The sequence below is a fragment of the Balaenoptera borealis genome (genome assembly GCF_965194805.1).
Source record: "Balaenoptera borealis genome assembly, chromosome: 6".
NCBI classification, from domain to species: domain Eukaryota; kingdom Metazoa; phylum Chordata; class Mammalia; order Artiodactyla; family Balaenopteridae; genus Balaenoptera; species Balaenoptera borealis.
Window position 1 is genome coordinate 81,756,583 of NC_138863.1, and position 15,445 is coordinate 81,772,027.

At 38.1% G+C, this 15,445-nt stretch overlaps 1 protein-coding gene across 2 annotated transcripts in view; it reads right to left on the reverse strand.

Moving 5' to 3' along the window:
• Positions 1–12,390: 12,390 nt before the first annotated feature.
• The window catches only part of EPC2 (enhancer of polycomb homolog 2), a 105,732-nt gene continuing 102,677 nt past the window's right edge, over positions 12,391–15,445 (reverse strand). For both annotated transcript variants that reach the window (XM_082397241.1, XM_082397240.1), the window contains 2 exons: positions 14,673–15,006; positions 12,391–13,652 (listed from right to left, as the gene is read on the reverse strand). In XM_082397241.1, the coding sequence (XP_082253367.1) occupies positions 13,580–13,652; positions 14,673–15,006 (407 nt within the window). In that variant the 3' untranslated portion in view covers positions 12,391–13,579. The remainder of the gene's footprint in view (positions 13,653–14,672; positions 15,007–15,445) is intronic.

Here is a 15,445-nt window from a genome sequence, read left to right on the forward strand (position 1 = left end):
GGCTTTTTGTTGCAGTGGCTTCTCTTGTTGTGGAGCATGGGCTCTAGGTGTGCGGGCTTCAGTAGTTGTGGCTTGCAGGCTCTAGAGTGCAGTCTCAGTAGTTGTGGCACATGGGCTTAGTTGCTCCGTGGCGTGTGGGATCTTCCCAGACCAGGGCTCGAACCCGTGTCCCCTGCATTGGCAGGTGGGTTCTTAACCACTGGGCCACCAGGGAAGTCCCTATTTGTGTTTTTAAAACTTTTTCTTTCTCTGTCAACTTCCCCCCCACACCGGCCCCACCGCCATCAACCAGGGAAGGGGATGACTGAAGGAAATCTTTATTAAAACGCTAGCTGAACACAGATAAAAAACAGACACCAGAAACCCATACATGACAAAGAATACTGACTTTATAAATATGCTTTAGAAAAGTTGCTAAAAAAACAGCTACAGCCAACAACAAGCAAGAAAAACAAACCCTAAGGAGAGGAAAAAATCTGATTTCCAGAGTTACCATATTATAGTATTCAAAATGTCCAGTTTTCAACAAAAAATGATGAAGCATGTATCGGGACAAGAAAATATGGCCCATTCCTAGAAAGAAATTAATAGAAACTACCCCTGAGGAGGCACAGACATTGGACTTACTCGACAAAGACTTTAATTCAACTAGAAAAACTAGAGAAAGAAAAGCAAACTAAATGTGAAGCTAGTAGAGGAAGGAGATAAAGATCAGAGTGGGGATAAGTGAAATGCAGAATAGAAAAATGATGGAAGGAATCAATGAAACCAAAAGTCGATTCTTTGAAAGCAACTAAATTGACAAACCTTTAGCTAGACTGACAAAGCAAAAAGAGAAAAAAACACAAATAACTCAAATTAGAAATGAAAATGAGACATTGTTATCAACCTTACAGAAATAAAAAGGAATATAAGAAAATACTATGAACAATTAAATGCCAAAAAATTAGATAACCTAGATGAAATGAACAAATTCTTATAAATACACAATTTACCAAAACTGATCCAAGAAGAAATTAAAAATCTGAATAGACCATAACAAGTAAAGAGATTGAACCAGTAGTAGAACCACCCCCCCCACTTCTAGCACTATACAGAGTCATTGGTGATTCAAAACATTTGAAGAAGAATTAATACCAATCTTTCCAAAATTCTTCCAAAAGACAGAAGAGAGAACACATTCTATAAAGCCAGTATTAACCTGTTAACAAAGCTAGACAAAGACACCTCAGGAAAATTATAGACCAATATTCCTTATGAATATAGACACGAAAATTCCCAATAAAATATTGGTTAACCAAATCTAATAGCATATTAAAAGGATTATATACCATGACCAAGTGAATTTGTTCCAGGAATGCAAGGTGATTCAACGTGAGAAAATCAATCAACATAATACAGGTTAATAGAACTACAAACACAAACAAACAAACAAAACAACACACACATGGTCATCCCAATTGACACAGAAAAAAGCATCTGACAAAACCCAACACCCTTTCATGATAAAACAACAACAACAACAAAAAAAAAACCTCAGAAAACTAAGAGTAAAAGGAACTCCCACAATATGATAAAGGCTATTTATGAAAAACCCACAGTTAACACCATACTTAATAGTGAAAGAATGAAAGTTTTTGCTTAAAGATCAGGAACAAGGCTTGGGTACCCACTTTCACCACTGCTATTCAATATTGTACTAGAAGTTCCAGCCAGAGTAATTAGGTAAGGAAAAGAAACAAAAGCCATCTCAACTGGAAAGGGAGAAGTAAAACTTTATCTAGTCACAGATGACATGATCCTATACATAGAAAATCTCAAAGATTCCACAAAAATAACTACTAGAGGTAATAAACAAATTCAGCAAAGTTACAGGATCCAAAATCAACATGCAAAATCAGTTGTATTTCTGTATACCAGAAATGAACACTCTGTTAAAAAATTAAGAAAATCTCACTTAAAACAGTATCCAAAAGAATAAAAGAATAAAATAAATTTAACCAAGGAAGTGAAAGACTTGTATGCTGAAAACTATAAAACATTGCTGAAAGAAATTAAGATCTAAATTAATGGGGGCTTCCCTGGTGGCGCAGTGGTTGAGAATCTGCCTGCTAATGCAGGGGACACGGGTTCGAGCCCTGGTCTGGGAGGATCCCACATGCCATGGAGCAACTAGGCCCGTGAGCCACAACTACTGAGCCTGCGCGTCTGGAGCCTGTGCTCCGCAACAAGAGAGGCCGCGATAGAGAGAGGCCCGCGCACCGCAATGAAGAGTGGCCCCCGCTCGCCACAACTAGAGAAAGCCCTCGCACAGAAACGAAGACCCAACACAGCCAAAAATAAATAAATAAATAAATTAAAAAAAAAAAAAAGATCTAAATTAATGGAAAGACAACTCATGTTCATGGATTGGAAAACTTAATATTGTTAAGACTGCAATACTACCCAAAGAAATATACAAGTTCAACGAAGTCCCTATAAGAAGTCCATCAGTGTTCTTGCAGATTTCTAAAAGTCAATCCTCAAATTCTCATGGAATTGTAAGAGCCCTGAATAATGAAAACAATCTTAAAAAAGATCAAAATTGGACAACTTACACTTCCTGATTTCAAAACTTACTGTAAAGCAATGGTGGTAGTGGTATAAGGGTATATATATATGTGTGTGTGTGTGTGTGTGTGTGTGTGTGTGTGTGTGTGTGTATCAATGGAATAGAATTAAGAATCCAGAAATTAACCCATACACCTACGGCCAGACACCTGTATTTTCTACAAGTGTCAAGACCACTTAGGGACTTCCCTGGTGGCGCAGTGGTTGAGAGTCTGCCTGCCAGTGCAGGGGACACGGGTTCGAGCCCTGGTCTGGGAAGATCCCACATGCCGCGGAGCAACTAGGCCCGTGAACCACAACTTCTGAGCCTGCGCGTCTGGAGCCTGTGCTCCACAACAGGAGAGGCCGCGATAGTGAGAGGCCCGCGCACCGCAATGAAGAGTAGCCCCCGCTCGCCGCAACTAGAGAAAGCCCTCGCACAGAAACGAAGACCCAACACAACCAAAAATAAATAAATAAATAAATAAATGTATTAAAAAAAAAAAAAAAGACCACTTAACAGGGAAAGCAGAGTCTCTTCAAGAAATGCAGCTGGGACCATTGGGTATCACATGCAAAATAATAAAGTTGGTCCCCTAACTCACACCATTTATAAAAATTAACTCAAAATATATCAATGATCTAAATATAAGAGCTCACAATCATTAAAATCTTATCAAAAAACATAGGAGTAAATCTTTATGACCTTCAATTTGGCAATGAATTCTTAGATAATGTACCAGAAGCACAAGTAACAAAGGAAAAAATAGATAAACTGGAATTCATCTAAATTAAAGACTTTTGTGCATCCAAAGACATTATCAAGAAAGTTAAAAGATCAGATACAAAATGGAAGAAATTCTTTGCAAATCATATGAGTTACAAGGGTGTTATATCCAGAATATATAAAGAGGTCTTACAATTCAACATAAAAAGGGAAACAACTCAACTTAAAAATGAGTAAAGGACTTGAATATACATTTCTCCAGAAAAGATAAACAAATAGCCAACAAGCACATGAAAAGATGCTCAATTTCATTAGTCACTGGGGAAATGCAACTCAAAACAATGAGATACCACTTCACAAACACTACGATGGTTATATACATACATATACATATACGTATACATATACATATTTTAAAAGGAAAATAATAAGCAAGGATGTGGAGAAATTGGAACACTTGTACATTGCTGGAGGGAATGTAAAATGGTTTAGCCACTGTGGAAAACAGTTTGTGGCTTCCTCAAAAAGTTAAACATAGAATTACCACATGACCTAGCAATTCCATTTTTAGTTATATACTCAAAAGCATTGAAGATAGGTACTTAAGCAAATAAACGTATACACTTGTTCATAGTAGCATTATTCACAATAGCCTAAAGGTGGGAAAAACCCAAAACGAACACATCAACAGATGAGTGGATAAATAAATTGTGGTATACACTTATGCAATATCATGCAGCCATAAAAAGCACTGGTATATACTACAATGTATATATGCCTTAAAAACATTATGCTAAGTGAAAGAACCCAGACACAAATGTCACATATGGTTCCAATTACATAAAATATCTAGAAAAGGTATATCCATAGAGACAGAAAACAGATTGATGGTTGCCTGGGGCTGGAGGGAGAGGGAACTGTAAGTAGTAAATGCTTAATGGCTATACGGTCTCCTTTTGGGGTGTTGAAATGTTTGGAACTAGATGTGGTAGTGGCACAACACTGAATTGTGTACTAAATACCACTGAACTGTTCACTGTTAAATGGTTAATTTTACGTTGTGAATGTCATCTCAGGAAAAACAAAAACAAAAACAAAAAACGTATATCTGTAAAATTCAAACAAAGGAAGAAGGGGTCCATGACTTACTATCAGGTGGGGTAGAATTTAGACATCTAAAATACTAATTTCAAGCCATGTAGTTTTTAAGGGTCTCTTAACTTATGCAATTTGTATAACAAACCATCTAAATGTTCAGTAGTAACATGGCCATCTGACACTTTTAAAGAGAACTTATAACTAAGAGCTGAAAACCACTTAAACAAGCATTTGTTGGATCAAGGTTATGAATGTTCAGAAAGCACACAGGATTGGCAGCCTTCTGGGGTTAGTCCCAGATTGGGCACCATGTAGTTCTGGGTAAGCTTCTTCAGCTGGCTGGGTCTTCTTCATATGTAAAATGAGAGGGTCGGACAAGATCATCAGTAGGCCTCCTTTTTAGTTACAAAAAGTCTGTGCAATCTATTCCCCAAGACAGAATGCAAAAAGGCAAAGCCTTTGAGAAAAGGGCTATACTTCATTCATAAACACTGAGACAAATCTCACCTGCCAGTGATGGAGGCTGGAGAGAATAGCACTTTCTAAAGCAGCCAGGACAGGATGGATTACAGATGAAAAATCAACCCCAATTCAAGCCACACCTGGAAGAGAATTGGTGTCAAATATCAACAGCTGGGTACAAATGTTATTTGCATTTTTTGGCAAACATCTGATGTGGGTTTGGTGTGAGCAAGAATTCTCTCTCCAAAATATAATAGCTTAAGTGGAAAGCTTTGATAACTCAATGCATTCCTGGTAAGTGTGTTGAAATCTGATGTTTTGACAAAAATACACCTGGAAAGCATAAGTGCCTAAGGAAACAGTGATTAGTCACAAACCCCAGATACGAGACTCAGAGTGATCATTGACGAAGAAATATTTCTAGCTCACAAACACAGTGACAAAACCAACAGCTACCCAATCTGCTCCCTGATTTTCTTATACTTGAGCACAACTGCTAATTTTGTATAAATATAAGCAGAAAAATAGCTTTTGGAAATCTTAAAACAAAGCCTATTTTCTGCCACTATCCACCCACAACCATCTGCCAGGCTTTGGATTAAAGATGACAGCAACCTCCTAAGGAAGCTCCATGGGGAAAACCAGTTTCTGAAGCTATAGGTCAATCATTTTAAGTGTAACTAAACTATTTTAGATTTCAAATCTGTTTGTTTAATAAGTCCAAGAGAAATAAAACTAAGTTTAGTGGTCACCACATTTTGGTTCAAAATAACAATAAAAAGAGTAAAAAATAAAAAAGAAATCTTTTGACTCTGAAGCTCTAATTGTTACTCATTCACTTATTTTTTCAACAAATATTTCAGCAACTACCATGTGCCAGGCTCCGTGCTGAGTGCAGGAAATACAATGGAGAACTAGTCCCTGCCATCACGAGGCTCATGAGGCAGATGAAAGGAATAGTAAGCAGACAAATAATTTAAAATATTTCCTTCATATCACTCACAGATAAAGGGACAGAGAATAACAGAGGAGGACGGCCACAGAGCACCTCTCTGAAGAGGGGACACCCGAGGCCTAAAAGATGAGAAGGAGCTAGCGAATAGGCAGAGAGGAGTATTCTAGGCAGAAGGAATGCCCATGTGCAAAGGCACTGAGGCAGGAAATCATTCATTAAAGTCTGGACCGGATCCATCAGTGGGCTCAAGTGTGGCAAGGCGATAAAGTACTATGCATGAGTTTGGAGAGGAAGGCAGGGCAAGACACGAAAGATCTTACAGTCATGGTAGGATTTTGGATTTTAAATGCAATGGGAAGCAGTGGGAGGGTTTTTAGGAGACAACTGAGAAAATCTGATTTCCAAAGGATAACATTTGCTACCACGTGAGTTGACTGGAAATGGGCAAGAACAGAAGTGGGGAGAAGCGTTGCTGCAGTGCAGAGAAAAACAGGTGAACTCAATATATATTTTGGCGCTCAGGTCAAAAGACTTGTCGAGGGACTGTTCCAGGGGTTGGATTGAGGAAAGGGAGGAATCAAGGTGAGTCTTAGATATCACATCTGAGATGGCGAAGACTGGGGCAAGCAGTGGTGGGATAGAGAGGTGGTGGTAACACATCTGGGAGCATGCAGGCGAAAGATTGCACATGGTAAGTGTGGGCATGTCTGTGAGACTTCCAAGTGTTGGCGTCAACAAAGCATTGGATATAGAAGAATGGAATTCAGCACAGAGTTCTGGGATAAAGATAAAATTTTGAAGTCACCAGATAAAGATAGTATTCAAATTCATGGCAGGGAAGAGTACATACAGAGAGAAAAAAAGCAAAGTCCCAAATGCTGTGTAAATGTTAGGCAAGCAAAATTCGCCTAAGACAGCTTCTTAAGGACAGTAACTTTGTCCCTGTAATCAAATACCACAGTCATATACAATTGGAAAGCATGTACTGACAGCCATGGTCTAAACAACCTGAAAGCGTTTAACAGTGGCGGTGAATGAGCATTTGAAAAGTGGTGATTGGACCATCGCGGCAGGGGTGGGGAGGGACGACAGTTCTCTCTCTGGGCACGCTGATGTTTGGGGGGTGATCTGGGAACTTAGAGTGCTTGAGATGGTAAGGTGTGAGGTACACTTATGAACTGCTGTAGAGAATTTAAGCAGCCATAATTTTCATCCATGATAAACTGCAAGACAGAATTATTTTTTAAAGCATACAGTCTCAAAACTTTAAAGGAAGCATTTGTTATAAGCTTCATAATCAGCACTATTGCTAGTGGCTGTGAAGCTTGCTTAGTGAGAGGCATTCTCTGTGTGCCCTTGGAACTAATGGGACTGGGCAAATAATTTAACCCTCCTTACTTCACAGCTAAGGAAGCAAATCCTGAGCTTTTCCATAAACTTACGTATCCATGGTCACAACTAATAAACAGAAAGATTAGACTAGTCATTCCCAACCTTAGCTGCAATCAACAAACACCGTCTGGGGGAGCTTACCAAAAACCAGTCAACCAGCAAATCACACAAGCAAACAAAGAACTAAAACAAAAGATAATACACCAACTCACTTTTGGAGATCCTGATTCAGTCAGCCTGGGGTGAGACCCACACATCTGTACTTTAAAAGCTCTCCTGGGTGCTTCTGATGGCTAGAAGTACTGGAACAGCACTTGGGCTCAGGCTTTCTGATCCACGTCCTCGTTAATTTTCACCTCCTCACTGCTAAATCCTCATCACCTGTACTTCCTTACCTACCCAAACCACTCATCCCTACCCCCCCTGCACTCTACCTCTGCACGGTTCTTCTGAAGGAAATTAGAACCCCCTGGATCCAGATCTTCTTACCCGATTGCTACCAGTCTCTTCCTCTGCCTCTTCCTCTCCCCACTTTCCTCTGGCCTCACAGACGCTCAGAGTTTTGCTCTTCATACTTTTCCTCTTTCCATTCTACTCTTTCTCTAGCTGGTCTCAACCACTCCAGCTTCCGCAAGGCTTTTGTGTTGATGCTGGCCAGCAGGCTTAGCTCCAGCCTGGACCTGACCCGCTGCCCAACATCCAGGCCTGTGGGATTTATGACTTACTTACAGAATAGCAAAATGTTCGCATTATAGAGTACCTTAAATCGTTTCCCTATATAAATATGTAGCTCCACTGAGGTTAATCCAAGGTATACTGAGATGGGGAGACTGGGGTTGAGTGGGATGGAGTTAATTCACTTACACAGATGTGGCAGACACACCCTACCGTGGCCCTGTAACTCCTGTCCCCTAGTACCTATGTCTTTGTGTAATTCCCACCCCTTGAGTGTGGGCAAGGCCTGTGACTTGCTTCTAAGGTATAGAATATGGCAAAGGTGATTTTACAGATGTGACTAAGGTCTTCAATCAGCTGACTGAGCTAATCAAAGCATACCAAGCTGCATGGGCCTGATTATAGATGAGCCTTTCACAAAGGCCTAGGTCTTCGCTGAAGCAAGAGACATCACGCAGCAGAAACTCTCTCTTCCATTGCTAGCTTTAAAGAAGCCAATTTTTAGGAACTCTACAGCCGCAAGGAAGTGAATTCTGTCTACAACCTGAGGGATCTTAGAAGTAGATCCTCCCCTATTTGAGCCTCCAGAGAACACAAGAGCAGCTGCCACTTTGATTTCAGCTTTGTGCTGGACTCCTAGCCCACACTGTAATGTATGTGTTGTTTGTAATAGTTTATTACTCAGCAGTAGATAACTAATATAGACGTCTCATGTTAAAAGCTGAAATCCTGCATCTTGGCTATTCCTAATTTGGGCTTACCTGGCCACTGACCAAGATCTACTTGTGAGTGGGAAGAGCACATAAGAGACAGCCATTAGTAAGACAGGAGCTGTGTGTGCCCATGACCCTCAGTGGCCATGGGATTGAGCAGAGGAAGCACACAGTGTTCTTCTATAGGCTAATGGTTAAAGGTCTTCAACAATGGCAAATGGAAAATGTCATTGCTCTAGAATGTGCTATTCATTAAATCAACAGTTTGTATACGGCAGGTGAAATAATTTTTTTTGATTGGAGTAGATTTCTTTTGTTCTGTAAGTGGAAGATAACTGCAGTAATCCTAGGCTTTCCTGAGGATAACAGATGTTCACTCTGAGGGTCAATGTTCAGAGATATTTTATCATCTTCTTGACCTGCAATGTTACTCTAGTCAGCCAGCCAGGGAAGTAGGGGTTTTGTTCAAATATGCATTACAAGAGGGGTTGCATGAGAATAACAAGACATCTTTAAGTATACACAGAACTCTTAATCTTGATACAAGACCCCATTTCGAGGCAGCCCATGCTTAAAATCCTGTGCCAAATAAATTACTGCTAAAGAAATATGTGGCTCAGTGTTACCTTCCTCTTCCCTGTTAAAATGGTAAGCTTTGCAGTAGGTCACAACTAAAAAGCTTAAGCCCATGTGTTTGAAATAAGAAATAGTCCCCCTTCAGACAAATACGAAAAGAAAAAGATGTGGTAGGAAGGCACATAGGGTCTGATTTGGCATTGATCCTTTTGAATGGTGCTGGTAAGTCAATGGATACTGACAATGGCATGGAAGGTGATTTTCCTGGAAAGCAAGGGAGCCACCTGGGGAGGTAAGCGGGGTAGGGGGAGATTTGATTCCTGTGGCATCAGAGATGGCAGAGATGTCAAAGGTTATCTAATTCTACCCATCTGTCCTATGATACAAGTTGGGAAATATGAAGATGATAAAATCACCAGCCAATTAAATGGCAGAGAAGGGATTAAAGCCCAGCTCAACAAATTCTCTGATATTCTACTGCGCTGTGATGTCTTGTTTTCCGCACTGATGCCTCCTCCAAAAAATAAATAATTCTTGTGCCCTTCTGAGACTTGTAGTCACTGAAGTTGGTTAGAATTATTAGTTCTGCACAAGGTAAGTTGCATTACATGATAAAATTGTCAATACTTTAGTCATCGATGACAGTAATGACTTTTAAAAAAGCAGCTCTAGACTAACCATATGCTCAGCCTTAGCTCCCACATCATTTACTTCCTTGGTGAGAAACCAATGACACACGGGCCACATGTACATCTGCACCAAGCTTGGCAGGGTGGCCTCCTTTCTAGAGTTTTAGGAAATTGCTCATCTTACAGATGGGGAAACCAAGGTCCAGAAAGGGCTAAACTCAGCCACGTCCTGGCCCAGACCCAGCTTCCAAAGCTTTGTGCTGGTTGAGAGCTTTAGCACTTACCGGCTAGGTCTGGCAGACAGAGGAGGATAAACTGACAGGGCTGGGTTTGATTGATGGATGGCTAGAAGCCACAGGTGGATCTAATGCACTCAGTCTGGGAAGCAAAAAACAAGCATTAATTGCCTGATGGTGTAAGAGTGGAGGAGGTTGTTTTCTAGATGAAATTTAAAACTCTGCTACACAGATGCTGTCAATAAGTGGACTGAGAAGTACAATAAGTGCTCCTTTGAAGGGTACTTCTTTCACATTAAAGATGGGAGGCAGTGGTTAAAAGTGTGGTGACTACCCGCATTTAATTCCTGGCTCAGTAACTTATCAGCTGTGTGACATAAGGCCCGTTACCTAACTTCTCTAAACTTCATTTTCCTGACCTGTAAAATGGGAAAAATAATAGTCCTTTACACAATTGTTAGGACTAAATGAAAAACGTCACCGAGAGAGAACTCGACATGCTCCACGATGCTTGCAGTTATCATGTTGTGGTTAAACGAAAAACAACTCTTGTGTTATAGAACATAATATTCAGAATTACTTGAGATACCCTTAACCTTTTGAAATGTAATAGTCTGTCAAGTTAGTTAAGGGACAACAAAACCTTTCAGTCGAAGGTGTATATACGGGTCAATAAAATTTGTTTGAAATACAGCGTTATACTCAAATACAGCAGTACACACTACGGAGCGATTTCTGAAATGTTACTACTTCTTACTACTCTCCCCCTGCCTCCCAAAAAAACAACCCTGGCAATAAAAAACAAACAAAAAAACCCCACTAAGCACGGTTGCAAATACCCTATTCAACATTTTTTTAAAAGATAGAATGTGTGTGTGTACTGTATATATTTTTTAAATGTGCCCTCCAGATATTTTAATTTTTCCCTTGGTCTTCTGCAAAAGGAAGATATGTAACACATCTTCAAATATACTTACAGCTGTATCTTAATATTAATCATAATGATGATCTTGAATTACCAGGAGAAAAAAAGGGTACTCTCTTTAGAAAGGCAGAAAAATACAATTTGTAACTATTTTTACCTGTACTCAATTACAAGATATCCAAGCACATGAAAGTTACCCCCTTGTTTAAAACAAACAAACAAACCTACTATCCACCCCATCAAAAAACACACTCCAAGGACTCTAGAAGCTTACTGAACTACAAGTACCAATATTAGTTTCATCAGAAAAACCAAGAAATGGTGGTATTGTCCAGTGGAGGACCTGGGCAAAAATAAACTATTCTTCAATTTAATAATGTAAAAACAAATATGTCACTTAAGTCCTTGAAAAGCACTGGAAAAATGTGTGTGCAAGTAACTGAAATCTGTGAAACAGTTATAATCACCAAAATAAGGAAGGCTTAATTTTTCTATTTTACTTAAAAAACAAAAACAAAAAAACAAACTGGTGATCAGTTTTTGATAAATTCTGGATTTGCCACATCTCCAGAAACTGTACAAATACAGTTCTTTGTTTTACTTATATTATTTATAACATGTGTATCACAAGGCAAATTTGCTTCATGCTTTACTTCAGTAAAATGGAAATAAAAACCTTTCTCCGAAATCGGCACTAAAGTTGTTTTGAGTTCTTAATAGCAAGGAGATACATCCAACTAAAAGCAGAATGAACACAGTCATACTACACATCAAATCAAAATTATTTTCTTTATATCATCAGCAATGAGTAACTCCAGAGGTAGTATGGAAGAAACGAGCATGGATCCTATCAGGTCACAACCAATGAAGAAATTAAATTTATTTTTTCCTATGGTTTTGACCATAAATTGCTTTACATATTCAGGACCTGAATAAAAACCACTCTCAGCAGAAACCCTGGTCCATTAAATCAACTGACATATCAATTTACAACTTTCAGGACTGCAGATATAAAAAATGTAAAGTATAAAATTATGAAGTTTGAAATGGTTTTAATCATATTCATTAAAAATATTTACATTTCTCAGTACTTACTTGACAAAACCCCTTGCAATATAATTCTACTCTAAACTTTTATTTATAAAATGAGGCTCATTTATGAGATTTCAATGAATGTTATACTGCAAATTACTTACATTCTGTAAAATATTTTAAGAACTTTTCATATCAAAGGTAGTTTATATTGGATTATCTGAAACCCAATAGTGCCCACAGATGAGCTTCTTATAATTCTTTTCATTAATGCTTGGAAAGCACTGTGAAAATGAAAAGTGCTGTTAAGTGCTATCATCTCCCTTAAATTTTCACTTATACTGTGTGCACATTGTGAAATAAACACATATGCAGCATGTCCATGTTTTGATATGTATTTTTATTTCCCTGCAGTTTTCACTTATCAAGAACAAGTAACAGGGAAAGTTGTCTGAACTAGTGCATAAACAAACATTCTGAAACACCACTACACGTATCTAATATACAAGAACCGTATAAAAAAAGTCACTAAAACACTACACTGTGAAGGTGTCCAACGCTTACAGTCAGACGTTTTCCAACCCGTTACTTGCCTTGTAGCCACAGGAAAACTCTCCAAAACTGAAAAGACAAAATCTTGCCACGACCCCCCCCTCCCAGCACCCGGGATGGCTCGATATCTAGACCTCCAATGGTTACTGCAATCACACAATGCAGTACATACCTGGCAAAATATCCTTTATGTGGTGTGGTACAGGTAAAGCCAGTTAAAATATGCAGTCTTCAGATAAAATGTAATCCTTGAAAAATGTTCATACCTGCACAGTTTAAATGTGCTAGATGCATAATTTTTCCTAGTCCTTTTTTCTGTGTAATCATTTTTTATAAACTGGTATTATAAATAGAAATATACATTCAAAATATATGGAAAAGTGAGTTACTACATTAAATTTGCATGTATCGATCCATCCCTTTCCCCTGCACAGTAATAGAAAATACTATTTTGCCTTGAACTTCATATTTGACAGTGAAATGCCACTAAAGTATTTACCAAAAAGTCCATCTAGTCAAATTGTGAAACAAAATGAACCAAGTGAAAACTTTACAGTTCCTTTAGAAAAAAATTACAAGAATTTCATTTCCTAGCTATGAATCTTTAACTTTTTAGACACAAAGTTGGATTTATTTTTTACAAGATACAAAATGTAAACATGGCAAAATAAATAGTTAAAACAAGTGATGCAGGATCCCATTTCATGCTCATGATCCCATTAAAGAATTATTTTTTAAAATCCATTCAGTTGCAAATTCAAGTGCAAAAGCATGATGATGAATATCTACTATTCAAGTAACAGAAATAATATTGATGATACAAATAAACTATATTACAAGGTAGTGATTTTCCCAATTTTACAAAATATACATCATATATCGATTTAACATCCGATATACTCTTGTCCATTTAGGTCCATTGTTACGCTCTGTGATCCACAGAGTGTCGCCTTTTGCATTCAGCTGGAATATGAATGACTGCACACCATCAGCACAGGTCAAAGCCACATGTTTTAGGTTATGTCACTTCCATAGCTACTGTTGTCTCTGCTATTCCATTTAAACCCAATCTTTCTGGTTCATGGTTCTCTCTATAATAAGGCAAAGAGTAAAATAAACATTAATACTCTCTAGAATATGATGTGTATCACTTAGTATTTATAGATACATTTTTATGTAATTACAACGAAACGTATACTGCAGAAGAACATCTCCCATTTTTACAATTTCTATACAGGAATGAGGAAAAGTTTTCTTCAGCTAAAAAATCCTAGTAATTCCTAAGAACTTGATTATAACTATTTACTTAGGAAAGACAGTAATTTAACACAATATTTCAGTAGAAGCCAATGATAAATTACTTATGAAATATATAACATATGACAATCCAAGTGTTTTTACAATAGATGGAGCATATGATGCTCAAAAAGAATAATCATTTGGAGCACAATATTACTTAAATTATTTTCCACTATAGTTTAATTTTACAGGTTTAAGGTCATGTAGTTATTAATCCATGCAAATCAATTTTTTTGATTCTCATGCATTAGTGTTATAGAAAGAAAAAATCTGAAATACATTATCATGAATTTAGTTAATTCCAGAATATTCTCAATTTTAAAATATATATAGAATAATTTACTTTCCCTTTGTGTATAATACTGAAGAAAATACAAATTTTGATTTGAAAACTAAAGCTCTGGAAGCTAATAACAACTCTAGCCTTCTGGACTGTCTACACTACAAAGATATTTAGAAGAATAAATGAAGCTTCTAAAATAGATTGATGTATTTTTTCAGTTTGATGGTTCCCAAGTTGATGTGGGTTTTTTTCCTTTTTATTTTTACAGTTCTGATTGGCATTTAAACATCCTACCAGTGACCTCAAACAAATGATCTAAGTCACAGAGCTTTAGACTAGGCAGATATTCAGTATCTGTTGAAAAGCAAGTCAATCAATTGACAAGACATCTATTGCTTGAGCGGTTAAAAAAAAAAAAAAAAGTTGTTTTCCTCCCACAGGATAGCCAGCAGAAAGGGACAGAATGATACTTGAAACACACACACACACACACACACACACACACACACACACACACACATACACACACCTTGCTATGCTGCTGATGGCACTGCTAGGAGTAACCTTTGGCACTCTGTCCATACTGGCAGCAACTGTGGCAAGTTTTAAGGCTGTTGGCGATGGTGCTGAAGTCCGTGTATTGATATGCACATTGACTGGAGAAACAACACTGACGTTATTGAGGTGCACTGCATTTGTCAGGCAGGAATTGTTCATGGGAAGTGTTTGAGGACTGCTTGTGCACAATGCTGGGATTAAGTGGTTTGTAGTGGTGTGGCCAACTGTCCTTACAAGTTGTACAGCTGAAATCCCTGGGCTGGGTGATAAAGCCATGTTGGTGGAGTATAATGTTTTAGAGGTTCCTGAAGGAGAAGGAAAAAAAAAATCGTTCCATTCAAGTCATGAGACATTAAACTTTTTAAAAAACTAAGAGCTTAAAAATAAAAAGAAATGCAAACATTTGTAATCTAGTTAAATACCAAATTGACCTTCCACATAACGGCCTCTCCAAAGAGACCTTCTGATTGGTAACATATTCACCTGTTACAACCCCAAAGACACCCTCTTTCTACTAGCCTACACAAAAGGGTTTGCAAAGTATTTTGCTGCCTCCATATTTGGAAACTGTATAATAGGACAGAGAGGTCCTCTCTGGAGATTGAGGGCAGGTGGAGATGAAGGTTGGACTTCCACTAGAATTTACACATGCAAGAACATCAGTAAGGAAGGGCAATCACAATCACGGGTATATGTAAAAGCAAGAGGAAAACCCTAGGGTCTGAGCAGTAGTTGAGGACTGAT